The 17,246-nt window shown below is 49.4% G+C and overlaps 1 protein-coding gene and 1 long non-coding RNA gene across 4 annotated transcripts in view; one reads left to right on the forward strand and one right to left on the reverse strand.

Annotated features, from left to right (window-relative positions):
- Positions 1-89: 89 nt before the first annotated feature.
- On the reverse strand, positions 90-16,876 carry PILRA (paired immunoglobin like type 2 receptor alpha). Its single transcript, XM_004761499.3, has 7 exons — positions 16,632-16,876; positions 15,918-16,304; positions 6,112-6,321; positions 1,826-1,856; positions 1,151-1,200; positions 920-963; positions 90-523 (listed from the first exon to the last, which is right to left on the reverse strand). Exons 1-7 carry the CDS (start codon positions 16,684-16,686, stop codon positions 386-388), a joined length of 915 nt encoding a protein of 304 aa, XP_004761556.1. The 5' UTR covers positions 16,687-16,876; the 3' UTR covers positions 90-385.
- The window catches only part of LOC106006710, a 34,713-nt gene continuing 33,768 nt past the window's right edge, over positions 16,302-17,246 (forward strand). For all 3 annotated transcript variants that reach the window (XR_006605253.1, XR_001180982.2, XR_006605254.1), the window contains exon 1: positions 16,302-16,408. This is a non-coding gene — a long non-coding RNA (uncharacterized LOC106006710). The remainder of the gene's footprint in view (positions 16,409-17,246) is intronic.

Consider the following 17,246-nt stretch of genomic DNA (forward strand, 5'->3'; position numbering starts at 1 on the left):
CCCCTGGCTTCTGGAATGGCTACCAGCGTCTGGGTTTATTGTGTCCCGCCCCGAGGCAGTCACCCAACTCCAGTACTAGGGGAGGGATCTTGGGTGTGACCTTTTATTATAATTCATTCTTGGAGAGAAGCAGAAGACAGAAATGGAAGGAGCCATCAGTTTTCTCCTTAGATGCCTTCAGGCAAATTCCACCAGCCCTGTGACTCTCTGGGCAAGGGCTGGGAAGGTGGAGAGGGGGTGGAGCAGATGGCTCTGTCTCTCTGTGGTCCTTGGGGGCCTTCCACACCCACTGGCTTCTGAGTCTGCCCATCTGGCCGGGGTCATTATCAGAGGCTGTGACCCGCTGGGCAGCTCAGTCTAAGGCATCATCCTCCAGTCCCACTCGTCAGACCTTTACGAGAGAATATAGGGTCTCCTCCTGCGGGGCCTCCTTGGGAGGGAGGTGGGGAGGTGCTGCCCGTGATGAGGAGCTGGAGAGGGTGAGGGAGGCATAGAGGATGGGGTTGTCGCCCTGGGCTTCATCCTGGCGAGAAGGAAGGAGAAGGGGGTGAGACCGTGGACGGGGAGCTGTCCCCACCGGAGAGCAGGAATCCGGCACCTGAGTGTTCACCAACACTGCGCGCAGTCCCTCCGCTCCCTTCACCCCACCTTCTCCAAACTTTTCTGTCTTTCTTTCTTTTTTTTTTTTTTAAAAGATTTATTTATTTATTTGAGAGAGAGAGAGAGATCACAAGTAGGCAGAGAGGCAGAGAGAGAAGGGGAAGCAGGCTCCCCGCTGAACAGAGCGCCCGATGCGGGGCTCCATCCCAGGACCCTGAGATCATGACCTGAGCTACAGGCAGAGGCTTAACCCAGTGAGCCACCCAGGCGCCCCCAAACTTTTCTTTAATTCCTTCAGGCCATAATCTGAGATGCTTACCTTGGGCTCCAGCTTGGGCTCCATCCGGGGCTCTGTTTGTTGTCCTAGAAAAAAATCAAGGTGTGTTGGGGTCAGGTGCATATGGCCAGGATAGAGAAATGGGCCGGAGCCTCCAGCAGTGAGGTCATCTGCCGTGTGGGGACCAGGGTCAGGACTAGGAATGGGTGGGGCCCCTGGGCGTGAGCAGGGGGTGTGTAGGGAAGGGTAGGAGTGGCGGCCGTCAGAACTCACTTTTAATCCCGATGTTCTCATACTTCTCCTCCGTGTTTTGGACGGATCCCCTGTATAAGAAGGAGAGGGCAGAATGTGGGTTAGAGGCTGGGCAGAAGAGAGTTCAAACCCGTGTGGGGCTGGTGCTCTGTGCATGCGAGTGTGTGTGTGTGTGTGTGTGTATGGGCAGGGAGGGGCCCTGGCACGGCCTGACGCTCCGAGGTGAGCTCTGTTTGGAGGCTCTCAGGAGGCGTCCTGGATGGTCCGAGAGGCAGTTTGCAGTGTAGCCAGTAGAGGTCCCACAGGCCTTTTGAAGGCGGATGGTCCTGGAGAAGCAGCTTTGTTGGAAGAGCCTTGGGAAGGGTGAAGTCTTATCTGCCCTGTGGTTGTTGGTACAAACTAGAGAATGAACACCAGCTCCACCTCAGGACTTCTGGCCAGAGGGGAGAGAGGGGAGGAAAGGGGCTGGAGAGAAGGAGAGAAGTCTAGAAGATGGGCTGGAGGGACAGGCAGGTGGGAAGGCGAAGAGGAAGAGGGCTACAGAGGGAGGCAGGGAGGCGAGGTTCAGAGCTGAGGAGGGAAGTGGCTCCGAGAAAAGACACACCCCCTGGGAAAGGACCAGGAGCGTGGAGTGCAGAGGCCCTGTGCCCTTCCCATAAGGAACTCCCCTATTTCCCAAGAGGGACAAGCACTCACTCGGGTACCGCTCTGGCGTTAGTCTTCAGACCTGTAGGGGAACAGCAGCACATTAGGGTGCCATCTATAGAGGGCGCCTCTCTTCCCTGCCTTCCTGCTCTGTGTGCTCTGAGACCAACCTCCAGAGAGACCAGGGCAGTCGAGCTGCTCTGTTGGACCAACCTGGGACTCAGAGTGACACCTGCTGTCATCCTGAGGCTGCCCAACCCTGTCCCGGGGTTGTCAACACCACATCAGGAGAGCAGCTCTTGCCTGCATCGTCTTTCTCTCCCAACCTCAATTTTTCCGTTTGTTTGCTTCCCCCTTGCTTGAATTCCCCAAGCATCCCTCAGCCTTGCTCCTTCTACTGCCGAGGCCCTGCCCACCCGTCCTTTTCCTTCCACCTTGTCTCAGACCCCCCTGCTTCCTCCTATCCCGAAACACTGGCTTTTTGTGCTTTCCTGAGTGGTGGTTTTTTTCTCTCCTGCCTTGTGAGCCTCATGGCTGGGACCTGGGTCTGAGCTGCGGCCTGTTCCTCTCCACCCTCCGCCCCTGAGCCCCGCCAGTCTCCCCAGCCCCCTCTTCCTTCCTCATCCCCCCGAGTCTCTTTGTGGCATTTCCCAAGCTTTGGCCCCTGTATCACAGACATGCCCTCCACCGCCCAACACCATCCTGGGAGGTCCCACCATCCACGGAGACAACCCTCTGGACACATGGGACTCCTACATCCTCCAAACTCCAGGACCCTCTCTTCTGCCGTACCCTGGACTTTTTAATTTATTTTTTAAAAAATCCCTGGGACTGAGAACTCCGCAATATTAAACGCCAGCATCATTTTTCTGCTACAACTTTCTTTCCTTCCAGCTTTCTCCTGTTATCATCCTGCTGGCTATGCCTGCGCTTTGACCCCGTGAACTCTTGTCCCTTAACAATCCACTTTCTTTCCGGCCGTCCAAGCTCCCTGCTGACCCTCTCCTCTGCATTCCCCCTCTCACGAGCACCTTGACCTCTCCTGTTCCCCTGTCCTTAGGCCACACTTAGCTGACGCATCTCTAATTCCGGATGAGGCCTATGACAGCGGACGCTCTTTGCTTACCCAATTTCCATTTATTTCTTTCTACTCAGTTACAGAACCTTGGTTTTATTTGGGGTGGCAGCGTGCTCCCCTACTGACAGATGTGGGGAATATGACTGCATCCTCGCCAATATGATTCAAGGGGAAGTTGTGGATACGATTTTCAGGAAGACTGAGTAAAGGACAAACTGCCGCAGCATGGTCTTTTTGTCCTTTCTTCCTTCCTCCTGTTTCCTGCCTGGATTCAGAAATGATGGCTGGACTCCAAGCAGCCATCTTGGATCACGAGGCAACCTTCAGGACAGAAGCCAGTAGCTAGGACAGTGAGCAGGAAGCTAGAAGCCTGAGTGCCCGAGGACAGCAGCCTCTGCCATCCGCCTTCTCATCCTTTTCTGTGAGGGGAAACAAGGAACTCTGTCTTAGGTAAGCCCTGGTACTTTTCTTCTGTGGTGCCAGCAGGGGAACATAACTTCTAACCAACACGTTCTAGAAGTTTCTACACATGCATGGGGGAGACATGATCATGCACAGTGATGCTTTTACAGAGCTCTGGCTTCTCATCTGGGTGGATCCTGAAATACCATCTTCTGTTCCCTCAGTGACTGTCACAGCTCTTCCTCTCCGACCCTCAGCCTCACTCTAGAGACAACTGCTGTGACTTTTCCTCTGCAGAACGAAGAGCAATTTGTATATGTTGAGTTTGTCAACATTTTTCTTCATGGCTTTTAGGTTTTACGTCATACTTAGGGAGGCCATCTCCACTGCATGGACATGAGATGGTCTCACGTGCTCTCCTCGAGTACTGGGGTTATTTTTCCCCTCATTTAACTCTTTGGTTGATCTCGGTGGAAGTTATTTTGGTGTGAGTTATGAGATAATATTATTTTCCCCAGATGGCCGCTCACTCATTCCAGCACCGTGTACTGAATGACTCTCATCCTTCCCCATTGATTAGAAATGCTGCTGATTAACCTACTAAATTCTGAATATATTTTGATCTGTTTCATCCTGCCTATTTTGGGGCTTTTCTCTTCTCGGATAGTGGTTTATCTGTGTTTCCATAGGACTGGATCGAATAATTTCAATCATTACAGCTTAAAATTGCAGGTGCTAATGCTCATATGGCCCTTATTCTGTGCCGGGATCTAGTCGCGATGCGTTACATGTGATTGTCATGACAACCCCAGGGGGAGTGTAATTACTCTTCTCGTTTCACCGACGGGTGAGCTGGGGCAGAGAGTAATGGTACCATTGCACCGGCGTGTTTCCGCAGCCAGGACCTGACTGCAGCCGTCCGGACTCTGTGCTCCTCACTCTGTGCTTTAGTATCTCCCGCAGCTCACCTCCTCTCGCTGGAAGTTTTCTTCAGAGGAATTTCAGATCAATACTGGAGGCTGGTGGGGTGTAAATGATGAACGCCTCTAGCCCTGTCCTCTTGAGCTATAGATGCGGACACCCACACTGCTCAGGGACATCTCTCCGCGGAGGCCACACAGGCACCTCTCCAACATACCCCAGACTAAGGAACCATCGTCCTCCCCCAAACATGGTCTTGACCTCCGTGTTCTCTAATTTGCTTGGTGGTTTCCCAGAGGACTCTTTCACCCGAGTTCTTCCCACTCCCTCACCTCTACGCCAGCCCAGTCCCTAAGTCTTACTGGTTTTCCTTCTTAAACTTTCCCAGGATCTGGCTCTCTCCCTCCACCCACTGCCATTGCCTTAGACTGGCCCTGCCTGGCCCACCTCTGGCCCCGCCTCTGGCCCCACCAGCACAGACTGATGGATCTGGAAGGCAGAGCTGAGGTGGCCACTTCCCTGCTTCGCATTGCCTCTGGGCTCAGAGGCTCTTGCGAGTCATTTACAAGGTTCTCTTCTCCCATCATCAGCCTTTTCCACAGCACTGAGCTACCTACGGTTCCCTCCCTGATCTCCTGCCCCTGCATGGATAGTGACCTCTTCACTAGCCTCACTGTTTGCCTGGCTAATTCTCATATTCTTTGAGACTTTTTGCAGGGTCACTTCCTATGGGAATTCCTCACTGGTTCCCCTCCTTTCTCCCAACCTACCACAGCTCTTTCTAAATGAGGCAATCACTCCCTCTTCCCCGCTTCCGGCCCTGAGTTCCTTGAAAGCAGGACCTAGGCTTTATTGACATTTGTTTTCTCCAATCAGCCTGCTCCAGGGTCTGCCGCACTGGTTCTCAAACTTGGTCACACACACAAAAACAAAAACTTTATGGAATCAACACCACTGTGCTCTGTGGGAAAAAAGAAAAACCTTCTACTCCCTTAGCTCTGCTGGAAGCGGGAGGGGGCTAGGCCCCTGTGTAGTAGTGCATAGAATTCGAGCTTTTTCCCCTCCTTTCTCTGTATATTGGGCACAGAGTACACTGTGTCTCTATGTGAATATGGACAGTTAGCATTTACCAACATGTACCTGTCTACTTTCTCTTGTTTAAAAAAAAGAAAAAAAACTTTAAAAAAATGGGGTTATAGAAGGTCAGCAAAAGGTGGGTTTGAGATGTTTGGGTGGGTTAAGTGGGCATTTTGACATCATGGCTTCTCCTTTGGCATGTTTAACAGACATCCTTGCAGTTTAAGATGACACTTTTAAAATAAAACTCTCTCCTAATGATGACTTGAGCCCTGCCACTCGATGGGAGAATCAGCAGAACTTGTAGGATCTTATTTGGCATTGACATTCTCTATTGTAATTTTGTTCCTGTTTATTTTTAAATTTTCTTTTTGTTTCACTGGAAAGGAAAATGATGCTCAGTTTTAAACCTTGAAAGTGTACAAGTTGCTTTGTTACAATAAAACTAAATGTGTTCACACACACACACACACACACACACACACAAAGCACTTGATGAGACCTTTAAAAATTTAGATTCCCAAGCCCGGACCTCAAGCCCAGCAGGGAGCTGCATTTTTTTTTTTTTTTAAGATTTTATATATTTATTTGACAGAGATCACAAGTAGGCAGAGAGGCAGGCAGAGGGGGAGGGGGGGAAAGCAGGCCCCCTGCTGAGCAGAGAGCCCTATGCTGGGCTGGATCCCAAGACTCTGGCCTCATGACCTGAACGGAAGGCAGAGGCTTCCACTGGGCCACCCAGGTGCCCCTGGAGCTGCATTTTTTAATGCAGAAGGACCCGGGGTCATTGTGATGCAGGTTGTTTTGAGAAACACTCAGTAGGGAAGCTTGGTGGGGGGCATGGCCCAGAACCACTTACCTTTGCTTCTCTTCCGCCTGAGGTAGAGTATCAGTCCCAAAATTGCAATTATGAGCACAGCAACAGCCAGCGCCACCCCTACTGCAGCTTCCACACTCAGGACTGAAGACGTTGAACTCTTACTGTCTTCCAAGTCACCAACGTCAGTGGTGGTGGGAGCAGTGGTCGTGGGAGCAGTGGTGGTGGGAGCAGTGGTGGTCGTCTTGAAAGCTGAGAAGACATGAGAATTAAGCAGATTTTCCCCTGGAGGACTGGAGGTTTCTGGGTGAAACTGTCACATCTTGTTCCCTACTTTGGGAAACACTGGGGGTGGGGACCACTCTCTAAAGCTCTCACGCAGGGAGCGGGTAATGAATCCACATCATCCAGCTTAGATGCTGACTCTCTCTACCTCCCATCAGTGGTGTGACCTCAGAACCTCATTTCATCGCCGACAAATAGGGATCCCTAAATTATAGGAAAGAAAAAATTTTTCATTGTGTAAAGTATAGGTAACATAAAATTTACTGTTTTAACCATATTTAAGTATATAGTTCAGTGGCATTAAGTACATTCACACTGTTGTACAACCATCACCACTATCCTTTTCCAGAACTTTTTCATTTTCTCAGATCGAAACTCTGTCCCCATGAAGCACTCACTACACACTCCCTTCCCTAGCCCCAGGCACCCACTGTTCTGTTCTCTGTCTCTATGAATTTGACTGCTCTAGGAACTTGTTATAAGTAGAGCCAAACAGTATTTATCCTTTTTGGATTGTTTTAGTAAGTGATAAAACATCTGTAAAGCGCCTAACATATATTAGAAATATATATATTTTAAAGGTTTTATTTATTTATTTGAGAGAGAGAGAGAGATCACAAGTAGGCAGAGAGGCCAGCGGAGAGAGAGGGACTCGGGCTCCTTGCTGAGCAGAGAGCCCTGAGACCATGACCTGAGCCGAAGGCAGAGGCTTTAACCTACTGAGCCACCCAGGAGCCCCAGAAATATGTTTTTAAGATTAAATTAATATATACTGAACTTCTACAAATAGATTGTACCTTTGTAGATGTTTAACGCACTGTGTAAAAACTGACAGAATGCTAAGCTACTGGAAAAAATTCAATGCCAATAAAATCTTCAGGTTAGTATGGACCAAATTTTCTGTTGACCCTCATTGGAATGGAATAATAAAAGCATCTTTTAATTGAGATAAAAATTTTAAACTCCTCAACAAATGTATATAACATGCTATCTAGAAAAATAAAATCCAAGGAATACATATTTTTAAAAAAATACCTCCTAAAATGTGACTAAAGCCATACTCTAAGCCAAATTCATAGTATTAAGTGCTTTTATTATTTAAAACCAGATGAAATTTGGAAAATGAACAGAAGAAGTACCAAAACCAGAAAGAAGCCAGCCCTAAGAAAACTCAGAGGGAAACAAGTAATGAAAGCTATGTAGGAATAAATTTATTAGGAATCAGGACAATAGAAATAAATGCAGAAAGTCGTTATTTAGGGGAAAAACAAACAAACAAACAAGAAACAAAGAAGAAAACAGACAAGACTCTCGCAAACCTAATAAGAGTCTGTTGAAATCATTTGTGATTGCATATGCTCAATTATAGGTTGATAAATTTTTAAAACTCTGAATTGGATGATTTCCTGAAATAAAAACTTTGGGAAATGGAGCTAAGTAGTACAATTTCAGAGAACTTTAGGGGTGCGTGGCTGGCTCGATCAAAAGAGCATGAGACTCTTGGTTTGGGGATCATGAGTTTGAGCCCCACAGCCAGGGTAGATTTTACTAAAGAAAAAAAAAAAAACAAGCTTGAAAAAAAAAAGGGAATTCTATTAAAGAACTACCCATCATAAGGATTCCAAGCTCAGGAGGTTTTATGGGTAAATTCTTGTGAAAATTTAAGGAAAAAATAATTCCCAAATAGATTCTAGAACATAGAGAAATACGAAAATGAGGCAATTCTAATTCATTTCATAAAACGATAACCCTGACACTACTCTCCATTCATAATTTCCTTTTTTAAAAATGCAGGTTAAGGAGGGGCACCTGGGTGGCTCAGTGCCTTCGGCTTGGGTCATAATCCTGGGGTCGTGGGATCGAGCCCCGCACTGGGCTCTCTGCTCAGCGGGGAGCCTGCTTCCCCCTACTCTCTCAGAGCCTGCTTCCCCCTCTCTCTCTTCCCCCTGCCTCTCTGCTTACTTGTGATCTCTGTCTGTGAAATAAATAAATAAAATATTTTTTTTAAAAAAAGGCAGAGCTGTGTATGTGCTGAAATGGAAAAATACTTTGTTGTACGGGGACATGAAAACAAGTCATAGAGCAGAATAGCATACAGTTTGATTCTATCTGGGTTTTGTATCTATATCTATATCTGTAAGAGAGAACATTTCTCAGAAAGAAGTAGTGGTTGGGAAATAAAGTGCAGAGGAAGGAATGTACTTGTCATTGGATTCAGTTCGGTATTGTTTGACCTTTTTTTTTTAATGATGTGCAAGTATTACCAGTGCCTTTATTATTTTCAAAATTTAACATTTATCCAACTTTTATAGGCACATAATTTATTTTTAAAGATTTTTTTTAAAGATTTTATTTATTTAACAGAGAGATCACAAGTAGGCAGAGAGGCAGGCAGAGAGAGAGCGGGAAGCAGGCTCCCCGCTGAGCAGAGAGCCCGATGCGGGGCTCGATCCCAGGACCGTGGGATTATGACCTGAGCCGAAGGCAGAGGCTTTAACCCACTGAGCCACCCAGGTGCCCCGGCACATAATTTATTTTTAAAAAGATTTATTTATTTGAGAAGGCGAGTACAGGGGCAGGTGGGGCGGAGGAGGAGGGAGAGAGAGAATCCCAAGCAGACTCCCTTCTGAGTGCGGAGCAGGACAGGAGCTCAGTCTCAGGATCCTGAGATCAGGGCCCGAGCCAAAACCAAGAGTCAGTTGCTTAACCAGTTGCACCCCCAGGCGCCCCAAAAGGCACATAATTTAAAGAGTTCACAAATTTCATACAGTGTATAAAACCAGTAGCCCCTGCATAAGCCCACCGTTAGCTATTTCTTCTGACATTAGGCTTGTTTTTCTAAATCACATGCACATACTGCTGTTTCTTGACTCAAGTTGTGTTTATTTACTTCCTACCATTGAAACTGAGGATTTAGATCCCTCACACCCCCCTTTCACCACCTTACTCGACCCTCCAGCATGCAATGTTTTTTTCATGACGTGGGTTCTTCACCTGGCTTCTGGGACACTGTTCTCTTTGTTCTTTTCCTGCGTCCCTAGTAGCTCCTTCTGTCTTCTTATTGATTCCTCCTATTCCCAGCCCGAAACAGTCATGGGACCTCCTTAGTTCAGTCCTAGGACCCCCTCTCTATCTACACTCACTTCCCAGATAATTTATCCAGTCCCATGGCATTAACCAGCAGCAACATGCTAATCCCGCCCAAAGTTACATACCCAGCCACCTCTCTCCCCATACCGCCAACTCCTAAATCTCACGCCTACTCATCCTCCATTTGTTTGTCTTGTAATGTCTCAAATTTCAGTTGTCCTTAACTCTTGATCTCCTCCCAAGCCTGCTCCTCCCCCAGGTCCCCATCTTGGCCAGTAGCAGGTCCATCCCTCAAGATGCTAGAGTCACTCTTGCTTCTTCTCTTTCTTACCCCCACATCCCATCATCTGCACATTCTGCCTGCTCAGTCTTCCAAATATAGACAGCATCTCCCCTGCCCTCTTTGTCACCCTTTTCAAGGCATATCACCTCTCACTGGTGTTCCTGCCGGTGACCTTGCTCGTCTTTACAGTCTGATTCTCCACACAACAGCTGGAGGGACCCTCAGAACACATCAGTGCACATCAGGACACAGCAGGAAACCCTCACTAGATTCATTGTGAGGGTGAAAGTTCTTTTCTTGGTTTTCAGAGCCACATGGGATCTGCCCCCACTGCCTGTTCTGATCTCACCTCCTGTACCATTGGCTTCTTCATCTGTTTCAGCTGTACACGTCCCACCTCATGGCCTCTGCCCTGCCGATCCCTCTTGACTGGAACATTCCTTCACTTCCTACAGATCTGTGCCTGGGATGGATTTTTCTGCTGGCTTCTCTTAGATCCACTCCCCAACTCTTCTCCACCTGCTTTGTGCCCTTGGAGGCTGGTTTTGGTGGACTCCATCCATGGGCTCTCTCACGCACTGGTTCCTATTCAGTGGCCATTGGAAGTCACCATCCGAGGATAGAGGAGAGGGGTTCCTGGGTGGCTCAGTCGGTTAAGCGTCTGCCTTCAGCTCAGGTCATGATCCCGGAGTCCCGGGACAGAGCCTCACACCGGGCTCTCCGTTCAGCACGGGAGCCTGCTTTCCCCTCTCCCTCTGCCCCTCCCTATAGCACCTCCCACCTCCACTCATGCTCTCGATCTTGCTCTCTCTCTCAAATAAGTAAATAAATAAAATCTTAAAAAAAAAGAGAGAGATGGAGCGAGGAGGGTAAGTCGTGGCAAAACTGTTGGACCCCTTCTCACTGGATCTTGTATTAATCTGCGGTCTCAGAGACATAAAACCAATGGGGTTAGAAAGAGATGTAGAGTTTTGAGGAACGGGCTCATGTGATTTTGACAGCTGAGAAGCCATTGTGTCTGCAAACAGGAGTCCCAGAAAAGCTGGGGGTGTGGTTCCAGGCCAGACCTATAGGTTTGAGAACCAAGGAAACCATTTATATAATTCCCAGTGTGATTCCAAAATCCCAAGAACCAGGAGCTCTGCCTGAGGACAGAAGAAGTCGAGCTCCCTGCCCATTCTCTACTTTTTTGTTCTTTTGAGGCCCTCAAGGGTCTCAAGGTCCTCAAGGGATGATGCCCACCCACTGCTAAACTCTCCTGGAAATGCCATCATAGACATATCCAGAAAGAATGTCTTACCCTCTCTCTCGGCATTCCTCAGCCTAGTCAAGTTGACGCCTAAAACTAACCATCCCAGACATGTTGACTCTCCCCCAAAGCTACAGCCCTTCCCTGGTCCCAGTATCTTCTCTCTACCTGGCTCCTCAACCCTGGAGATGGTTGCAGGTGTGTCCCATCCCTGACTGGCTTCCCTGCCCTGTGCTCTACTCAAACCTCTTCTCAGTCACCCTGTTACAATGGCTGCTTTCTCCTGGCTCTAATGTCCCTCGGGCCTTTCCTGTTCCAGCTGAATAGGGTAACACCCCTAGCAACCTTTATCCCCCAGATTCTGCTCCATTTCCCTGCCTTTCTCTTTTCACCACCATTCAACACACAGAATTAATGTGTTGGATTGCTCTTCAGCCTTCTTTCCATACTGATGTGCAAGAGGCATTGTTGTGGACATGTTTAGCCTTTTTTTTTTTCTTTCTTTCCTGCTGTTTCCCTAATGTCTGTATTAGCACCTTACACACAGTAGGCATCCAATTAATATTTGTTGAATGAATGAATGAATGTAAGAATATTCTCTTAGAATTTCAAAGCATTCAACTATTGTCTTCCAGCTTCCTCTGTTGCTATGGAGACCACCAGAGCCTTGGCGATTCCCAAATTTCCCGTGGCCTGTTTTTTCCTCCTTGGGAGTTTTTTGCATCATCTTTTGGTCCCTGAAATTCTGAAATTTCATGTTGCAGTGTCTCAAGGTAGGTCTTTTTATTTTTACCCATTACTCTGGGCTCCTTTGTTTTGGAAAATTTCAAGAGTTATTTGGTCGATATTTTCTTCCAACTACCTTCTCTCTTCTCTGTCTCTGGAACTCCCATAATTCAGAGGCTGGCACTCTTGGACCAATCCTCAATTTTTCTCTATGTGACTTTCCTATGGCTGTTGTAAGAAATGACCACAAACTGGGTGACTTAAAACAACAGAAGTTTAGCTTCTCTCAGTCCTGGAGGCCAGAAGTCAGAGACCAAGGTGTGACTAGGGCCTCACAACCTCGGGAGGCTCTAGGGGAGACTCTGTTCCCTACGTCTGCCAGCTTCCAGACTGCACCACTGAGTCTCCGCTCTGTGGCCACACTACCTTCTCTTCTGTGACAACTGAGTCACATCTGTTACCATGTAAGGTAATAGTCCCAGGTTCTGGGGGCTGGGGTGTGGAAACGTCTTTGTGGGGGCTGCTATCCAACCCGCCACAGTTTCCAGATCTGTGAATCTTTATCAGCCTTCTGAGGTGAATCTGTCAAGTTGATCTCACAATCCTTTTACTGGTTTTTCCATTTTTGCCATCATAGCTTAAGTTCCTAAGAGCTCCTAGTCTGTTTGGAAAGCTCCCTCTGTTGCTCCATGCTTGTGTCTTCAACTTTCTGGAAATGGTTGTTATCTGAGTTTTATTCTCTCTCCATTGTTCTGGTGCCTTCCAGCTACTCCCCTTTGCTCCCCTTTGCTCACTGGGAAGGATTCCTTAAGAGTCTAATGTAGTCATAGTTTTAAATGGTGTGTCTCTAGGCGCAGCCGAGGTGAGAGGTCAATCCTCAGGACTAGAGGATTTCCAGAGCGGCCAAGACCCCATGTCCTGGTTCCCTTGGAGGCTTATATGCAGAAGTCACGCTGACTGGAAGCGGTGTGTGTGGTCTGGAAGAAAGTGCTTGTCAGCTACTAGGCTGTCCCCTTGGAGGTCAATGTGCAGAAGCCACGCTGACTGGAGGCGTGTGTGTGGTCTGGGAGAAAGTGCTTGTCCGCTACTGGGCTGTAGGATCTGTTAGGATTTCTGGATCCTTTGGGGTTTCCATCAGAGAGATTTCCCAGAGAAGAATCTCCTGATTTCTTGCCCTTAGCGGGATGGGGGATACCAGCTGGGTTGCCTGAGAACTGGAAGGCATCAAGGGGGCTGGGCATTTAGGGTCTTATCAGGTCACCAAATCTCCAGTTTTAAGGACTGATCCCTTGCCCCCAGTATGCCTGGGGTGGTGCCCCCAAACTCCCTCTGGTCCATCCTTTCTGGAAAGCAAATCTCCAGTCTGCTGGATGGGGAGGAGGCCCAGAGGTTTCCCTGCTTCTTAAATAGATTCTTAAATAGATTCTCACCCAATCCTCCAGCTTTCTGACACCCTTGCACTCCCACTGTCAGGCGTTCCGGGGTTGCCCTTGCTGAACCGTCAAGGAGTTTTTGTAGTTAAAAAACTGCTTTTCTTCCTGGTCTCCCCACTGCTGGTTTAGGGCTAAGCTCCCCTGGTCTCTTAGGCCAGGTATATTAGTCTACATGTTTCCAGCTTCCCAAATACTGTTTTTGACCACATGACTCACATACTTTTTTGTCCTTGTGGATTTTGTCTTAAACATTTCCCTTTGCTGTCATTTTAGTAGAGTTTGGTAGGGAGGAGAGAAAAACGTGCCTATAACCCAGCGTTTGGCCAAAATTTATGCAATATTTTCTAGTGAAAATTATAGAAAATGAACATTCAAAAAATAATGTTGCATATTAGTTAACAAAAAATAGAGGATTTAGAGGAAAGCGTCTTGTGAGATGTTTACAAGGTCTGTGGAAGAACACTGCTGAGGTTCCTGAGGGATATAAAATAGCGGCCATTCTGGTCGGAGGATTGGATTCACACTGATTTCCGCTTCTATCAATTGCCTTGTAGGTTTAATGCAATTCTGGTTTTAAAAATACCTGTAAGTGTTTTCTTCAGAACTTGGTGAGCTTATTCTAATATTCATGTGACACAATAGACCAAAACAATAGTAAGGTTTCTAGGGAAGTAACGTGGTTCTGCTGGACATACACTTAGCAGCCACTGAACTGTGACAAGTTACAATCCCTAGAACAGTGTTGGTAGCGACAAGAGAAAAGACAGGGAAATGGGGTTGACAGATCAGAAGTGGGTGCTATCCTACAAAAAGGCCAGGCCTATGAGTCAATGGAGAAGAGAAAAAAATATTCCATAAATCTAGCTGGGACGATTGATTTGTTTCTCGCTATGAAGATCAATGTAATTCTTTAGCTCACACCATATAGCAAAAGAAATCCTCACTAGATCAGTGAGCTTTACTGCCAAAAGAAAGCATACAAAAATCAGAAGAAATTAAAATATTTTCAGCCCCTAGTGGAATACAGGATTTTGGGCTAAGACATAAAAAGAGGAATTTACAGTGGAGAATACAGTGAGATTTGGATACAAAAAGAAAACATCTGTATGTAAAAAGCATGATTAAGCCAAGCACAGACTTCTCAGTTCTACTTGCTGCAAATTTCCCTTAGGGGGATGTTTTTGTGTGGTGATACTTCACTTAGGTAAAAACTTCTTTTTATTACTTCTCTGTATTTTAAAAATTATGAGCATGAATATCCAATTAATTGTACTAAATGAAAAAATTAACTTACTGCTGAAGAACTCATAGTGAATGTGACTGAAACCGAGAAATGAGAAGAGTTAGGAGAATTAAGGAAGGAAGAGGAGGAGGGTCTGAGAAGAGCCCAAGTCTCCCCAAAATGACCACTTAAGGGAAGATGCAGGAGGTGCCCGAAATATAAACCCAAGCCTGTCTGGCCTAATTCAGTTGTGAGCCATTTTCTGTTTGCTCTAAACCAGCCCGGCGGTCCTACGGGGCAGTGGTTACCAGGGCTGGGGACACAGACAGTGTGACCTTCCCGCCAGGAGCAGTGATGTATGGTCTGGAACAGCCAGCGCGAGTAGCTGTAAAAAGCAAACCTACAGTTTTTCGTTTTTAAGGAAGTCTACAGACAGCGCACCCCCCAGTGCCTGCTCCTGGGAGAGATGCCCTCCCCACCCTGCTGTGGGGACAAACCCAGGTTCAAGTTCCCACGGGCTGCCGAGTTACATGGAGGATCTAGTAATGTAGCAGATTGCATTATTCATGAACAATAGGTCAAGACAATGATAGCCTCAAGTCAGCTGGTGAGGCTGAGCAGTTACTGTTCAAGTGGAGGCTCCGGGGTTAGGCTGGGTTCAAGTCCCACCTGCACTAAGATGGTGGCTTTGGGCAGGTCCTTAGGCTGTTTGAGCCTCAGTGTCCCTATCTGCGGCAGGAAGACGACAGCAGTACCTGCTGTTACTGTAGGGCCGTGGGGCAGGTTAACTACGGTGACACATACCAAGCTAGAGATCGGGAGCGGCCGCACTTGTGCTGCAGCCGTGCCTCTCAACGGCCAGCACGGAGGGGCGCGATCGGAGGGGACAGCGGGGACAGGACAGGCAGAGGCGGGGACCAGGGATGGGGGAGCAAGGAGGGTTAGGAGGACGGAGGCAGGGGAAGAGGGAGATGGGGAAGGAGAGGAGGGATGGGGCTGGGCGGGGAGCACTGCGGTCTGGGTTCCGAGGAGCAGAGCAGGAGGAAGTGGGGGGATCGGGAAAACAGGGCATGGGGCGTCGCCGGGGGACCGGGCTCTCGGGTGGGTCATCTCTGGGCACCTGCTGGGTGCGCTGGGCTGGGCCCATGGCTCTGGGGAGACGCAAGACTGGGGCTGGCTGGGGCTGCGCACGTGGACGCATGACAAAGGGAAGGCAGCCCACATGCTGGATGGATGGGGGCAGGGCAGGGAGGAGCTGGAGCCCCCGCTTAGGGCAGGAAGGGAGGGAAACTGGGCAGCCCAGAAGGTGCTGAGGCTGGGGGCGTGGGGCTGGGTCTGGGGGGAGCCGTGAGGGGGTGGCGGGAGGGCAGCCCGGGCCTGGGGACATGGCGGAGAAAGAGTCAAGTCGGCAGAGGGCTGGGGAGGAGGTGGTGTGGGAGACGAGTTTGAGTGAAGGGCGCCCAGGAAGAGGGGCGCCTGGGCCAGGCCTGGGGGATGCGGGTGCCATGGCCTTTAGGAGCCTCAGGGCGAGCGTGGTGGCTGCGGGGCAGCTGGACTCACCGGGGGTGATGGTGAGTTCGGTTCCTTCGAGGGCCTGCCACACCTTCGTGCCGCATCTTAATGTTTCCACTTGGATCCGGCAAAAGTACAAATTCCCATCCTTCTCCTGCAGGTTCGATATCTGCAGGGAGCCCGACCTCTGACCCGGTGATAATTCAAGGGAGATCCGGTTCCTGTAGTCCTTATGGATGAAAGGCTGAGTACTGTTGTAGATGACCGGCCCATGGAAGTGTGTCCGTCTCAAGGCTACACTCACTCTGGGATCCGGGGCTAACTGCCAGTCGTGATAGAAGGAGAAAGGGATGCGGACGGAGCCACCCTCGGGGGCTGAGAGGCGGTCTGGTTGGTTGATTCCGTAGTTATTTAGATAACATTCTGCTGGTCTACCTGCAGGAGCGGGGAGAGGAGCGACTTGAAGCCACGGGGAGAGATGAAGACGATAAGCCCAGCCCTTCTGACACCCTCCCCGACGGGCAGTAGTGGGACAGATGGTAGGACTGGCTCCCTGGCCTGGGTGTTCCCTCGCCCGGCATGGGGTAGGGAGGAGGGTGAAGGGTTGGGGCTGACCAGCACTATGGGACCAGCCCGTCGCTTGCTGGGGCTGGGAGGCCTGGCCAGCTCCCCCAGCAGACCCCCTGTCCAGCTGCCCAGCCACAGCCCTTGCTGGGGACTCGCTGGGCCTCGGGGCAGAGCCAGGGTGTTCCGGACACTCACCAGCCTGCAGACGTGGCGGCAGCAGCAGCAGAGACAGCAGCAGGAACAGACCCATTGCCTTGCTCTCCTCCCCAGGGAGGAAGCGACAGCAGCTCCGTCAAGGCCAGAGGGAGGCCCTAGGAGGTGCCTCCTTGGAGAGACAGGAGACACCCAGAGAGCGAGGATCAGGTCCCTTCAGAAGAGCAAGGGAGGGTGCGAGCCTTCCCCAAACTCACCCGTCCCCAGAGTGACCAGCACTTCCTTTATCAATCTGGTTTCTTCTTTTCCTATATTGCAAAAGTGCTTCCTTGTGGTCAGAGCACAGAGAGCCATGACAGAGGCCCCAGCCTCTATCTTCCTGCTGAGGGCCATGGTTCGGACCTTGGCCATGTGTGGCCTCTCCCCTTCTGCCTCCGCTCCTGGCCCCTGCCAGCATCTCTACCTGCCCTTAGGAGTCAGTCTCTGTCTCTCTAGCTCTCCTTTTCATTGGACGCACATTGGCCGGGTATCTCTTGGCCTTTGTCTGTCCTTCCAGGGGAAGGGGTGCCAGCAGGACCAGCTCCAGGTCTGCCAGCGAGAGGACAGGCAGCCAGGAGTCTCTGAGAAGAGAGAAGGAGGAGGGAACCACTGGTGGTC

This window comes from Mustela putorius, unplaced genomic scaffold, assembly GCF_011764305.1.
Source record: "Mustela putorius furo isolate JIRA1106 unplaced genomic scaffold, ASM1176430v1.1 tig00000139_pilon_pilon_pilon, whole genome shotgun sequence".
NCBI lineage: Eukaryota > Metazoa > Chordata > Mammalia > Carnivora > Mustelidae > Mustela > Mustela putorius.

Excerpts from the sequence above, each read along its gene's own strand:
- PILRA (XM_004761499.3), bottom strand. The coding sequence starts at position 16,686 with ATGGGTCTGTTCCTGCTGCTGTCTCTGCTGCTGCTGCCGCCACGTCTG. Across the intron at positions 1,857-6,111 it reads CAGGCGGAAGAGAAGCAAAG|GTCTGAAGACTAACGCCAGA; the intron begins GTAAGTGGTTCT and ends GTTCCCCTACAG. Across the intron at positions 1,201-1,825 it reads AACGCCAGAGCGGTACCCGA|GGGATCCGTCCAAAACACGG; the intron begins GTGAGTGCTTGT and ends CTTCTTATACAG.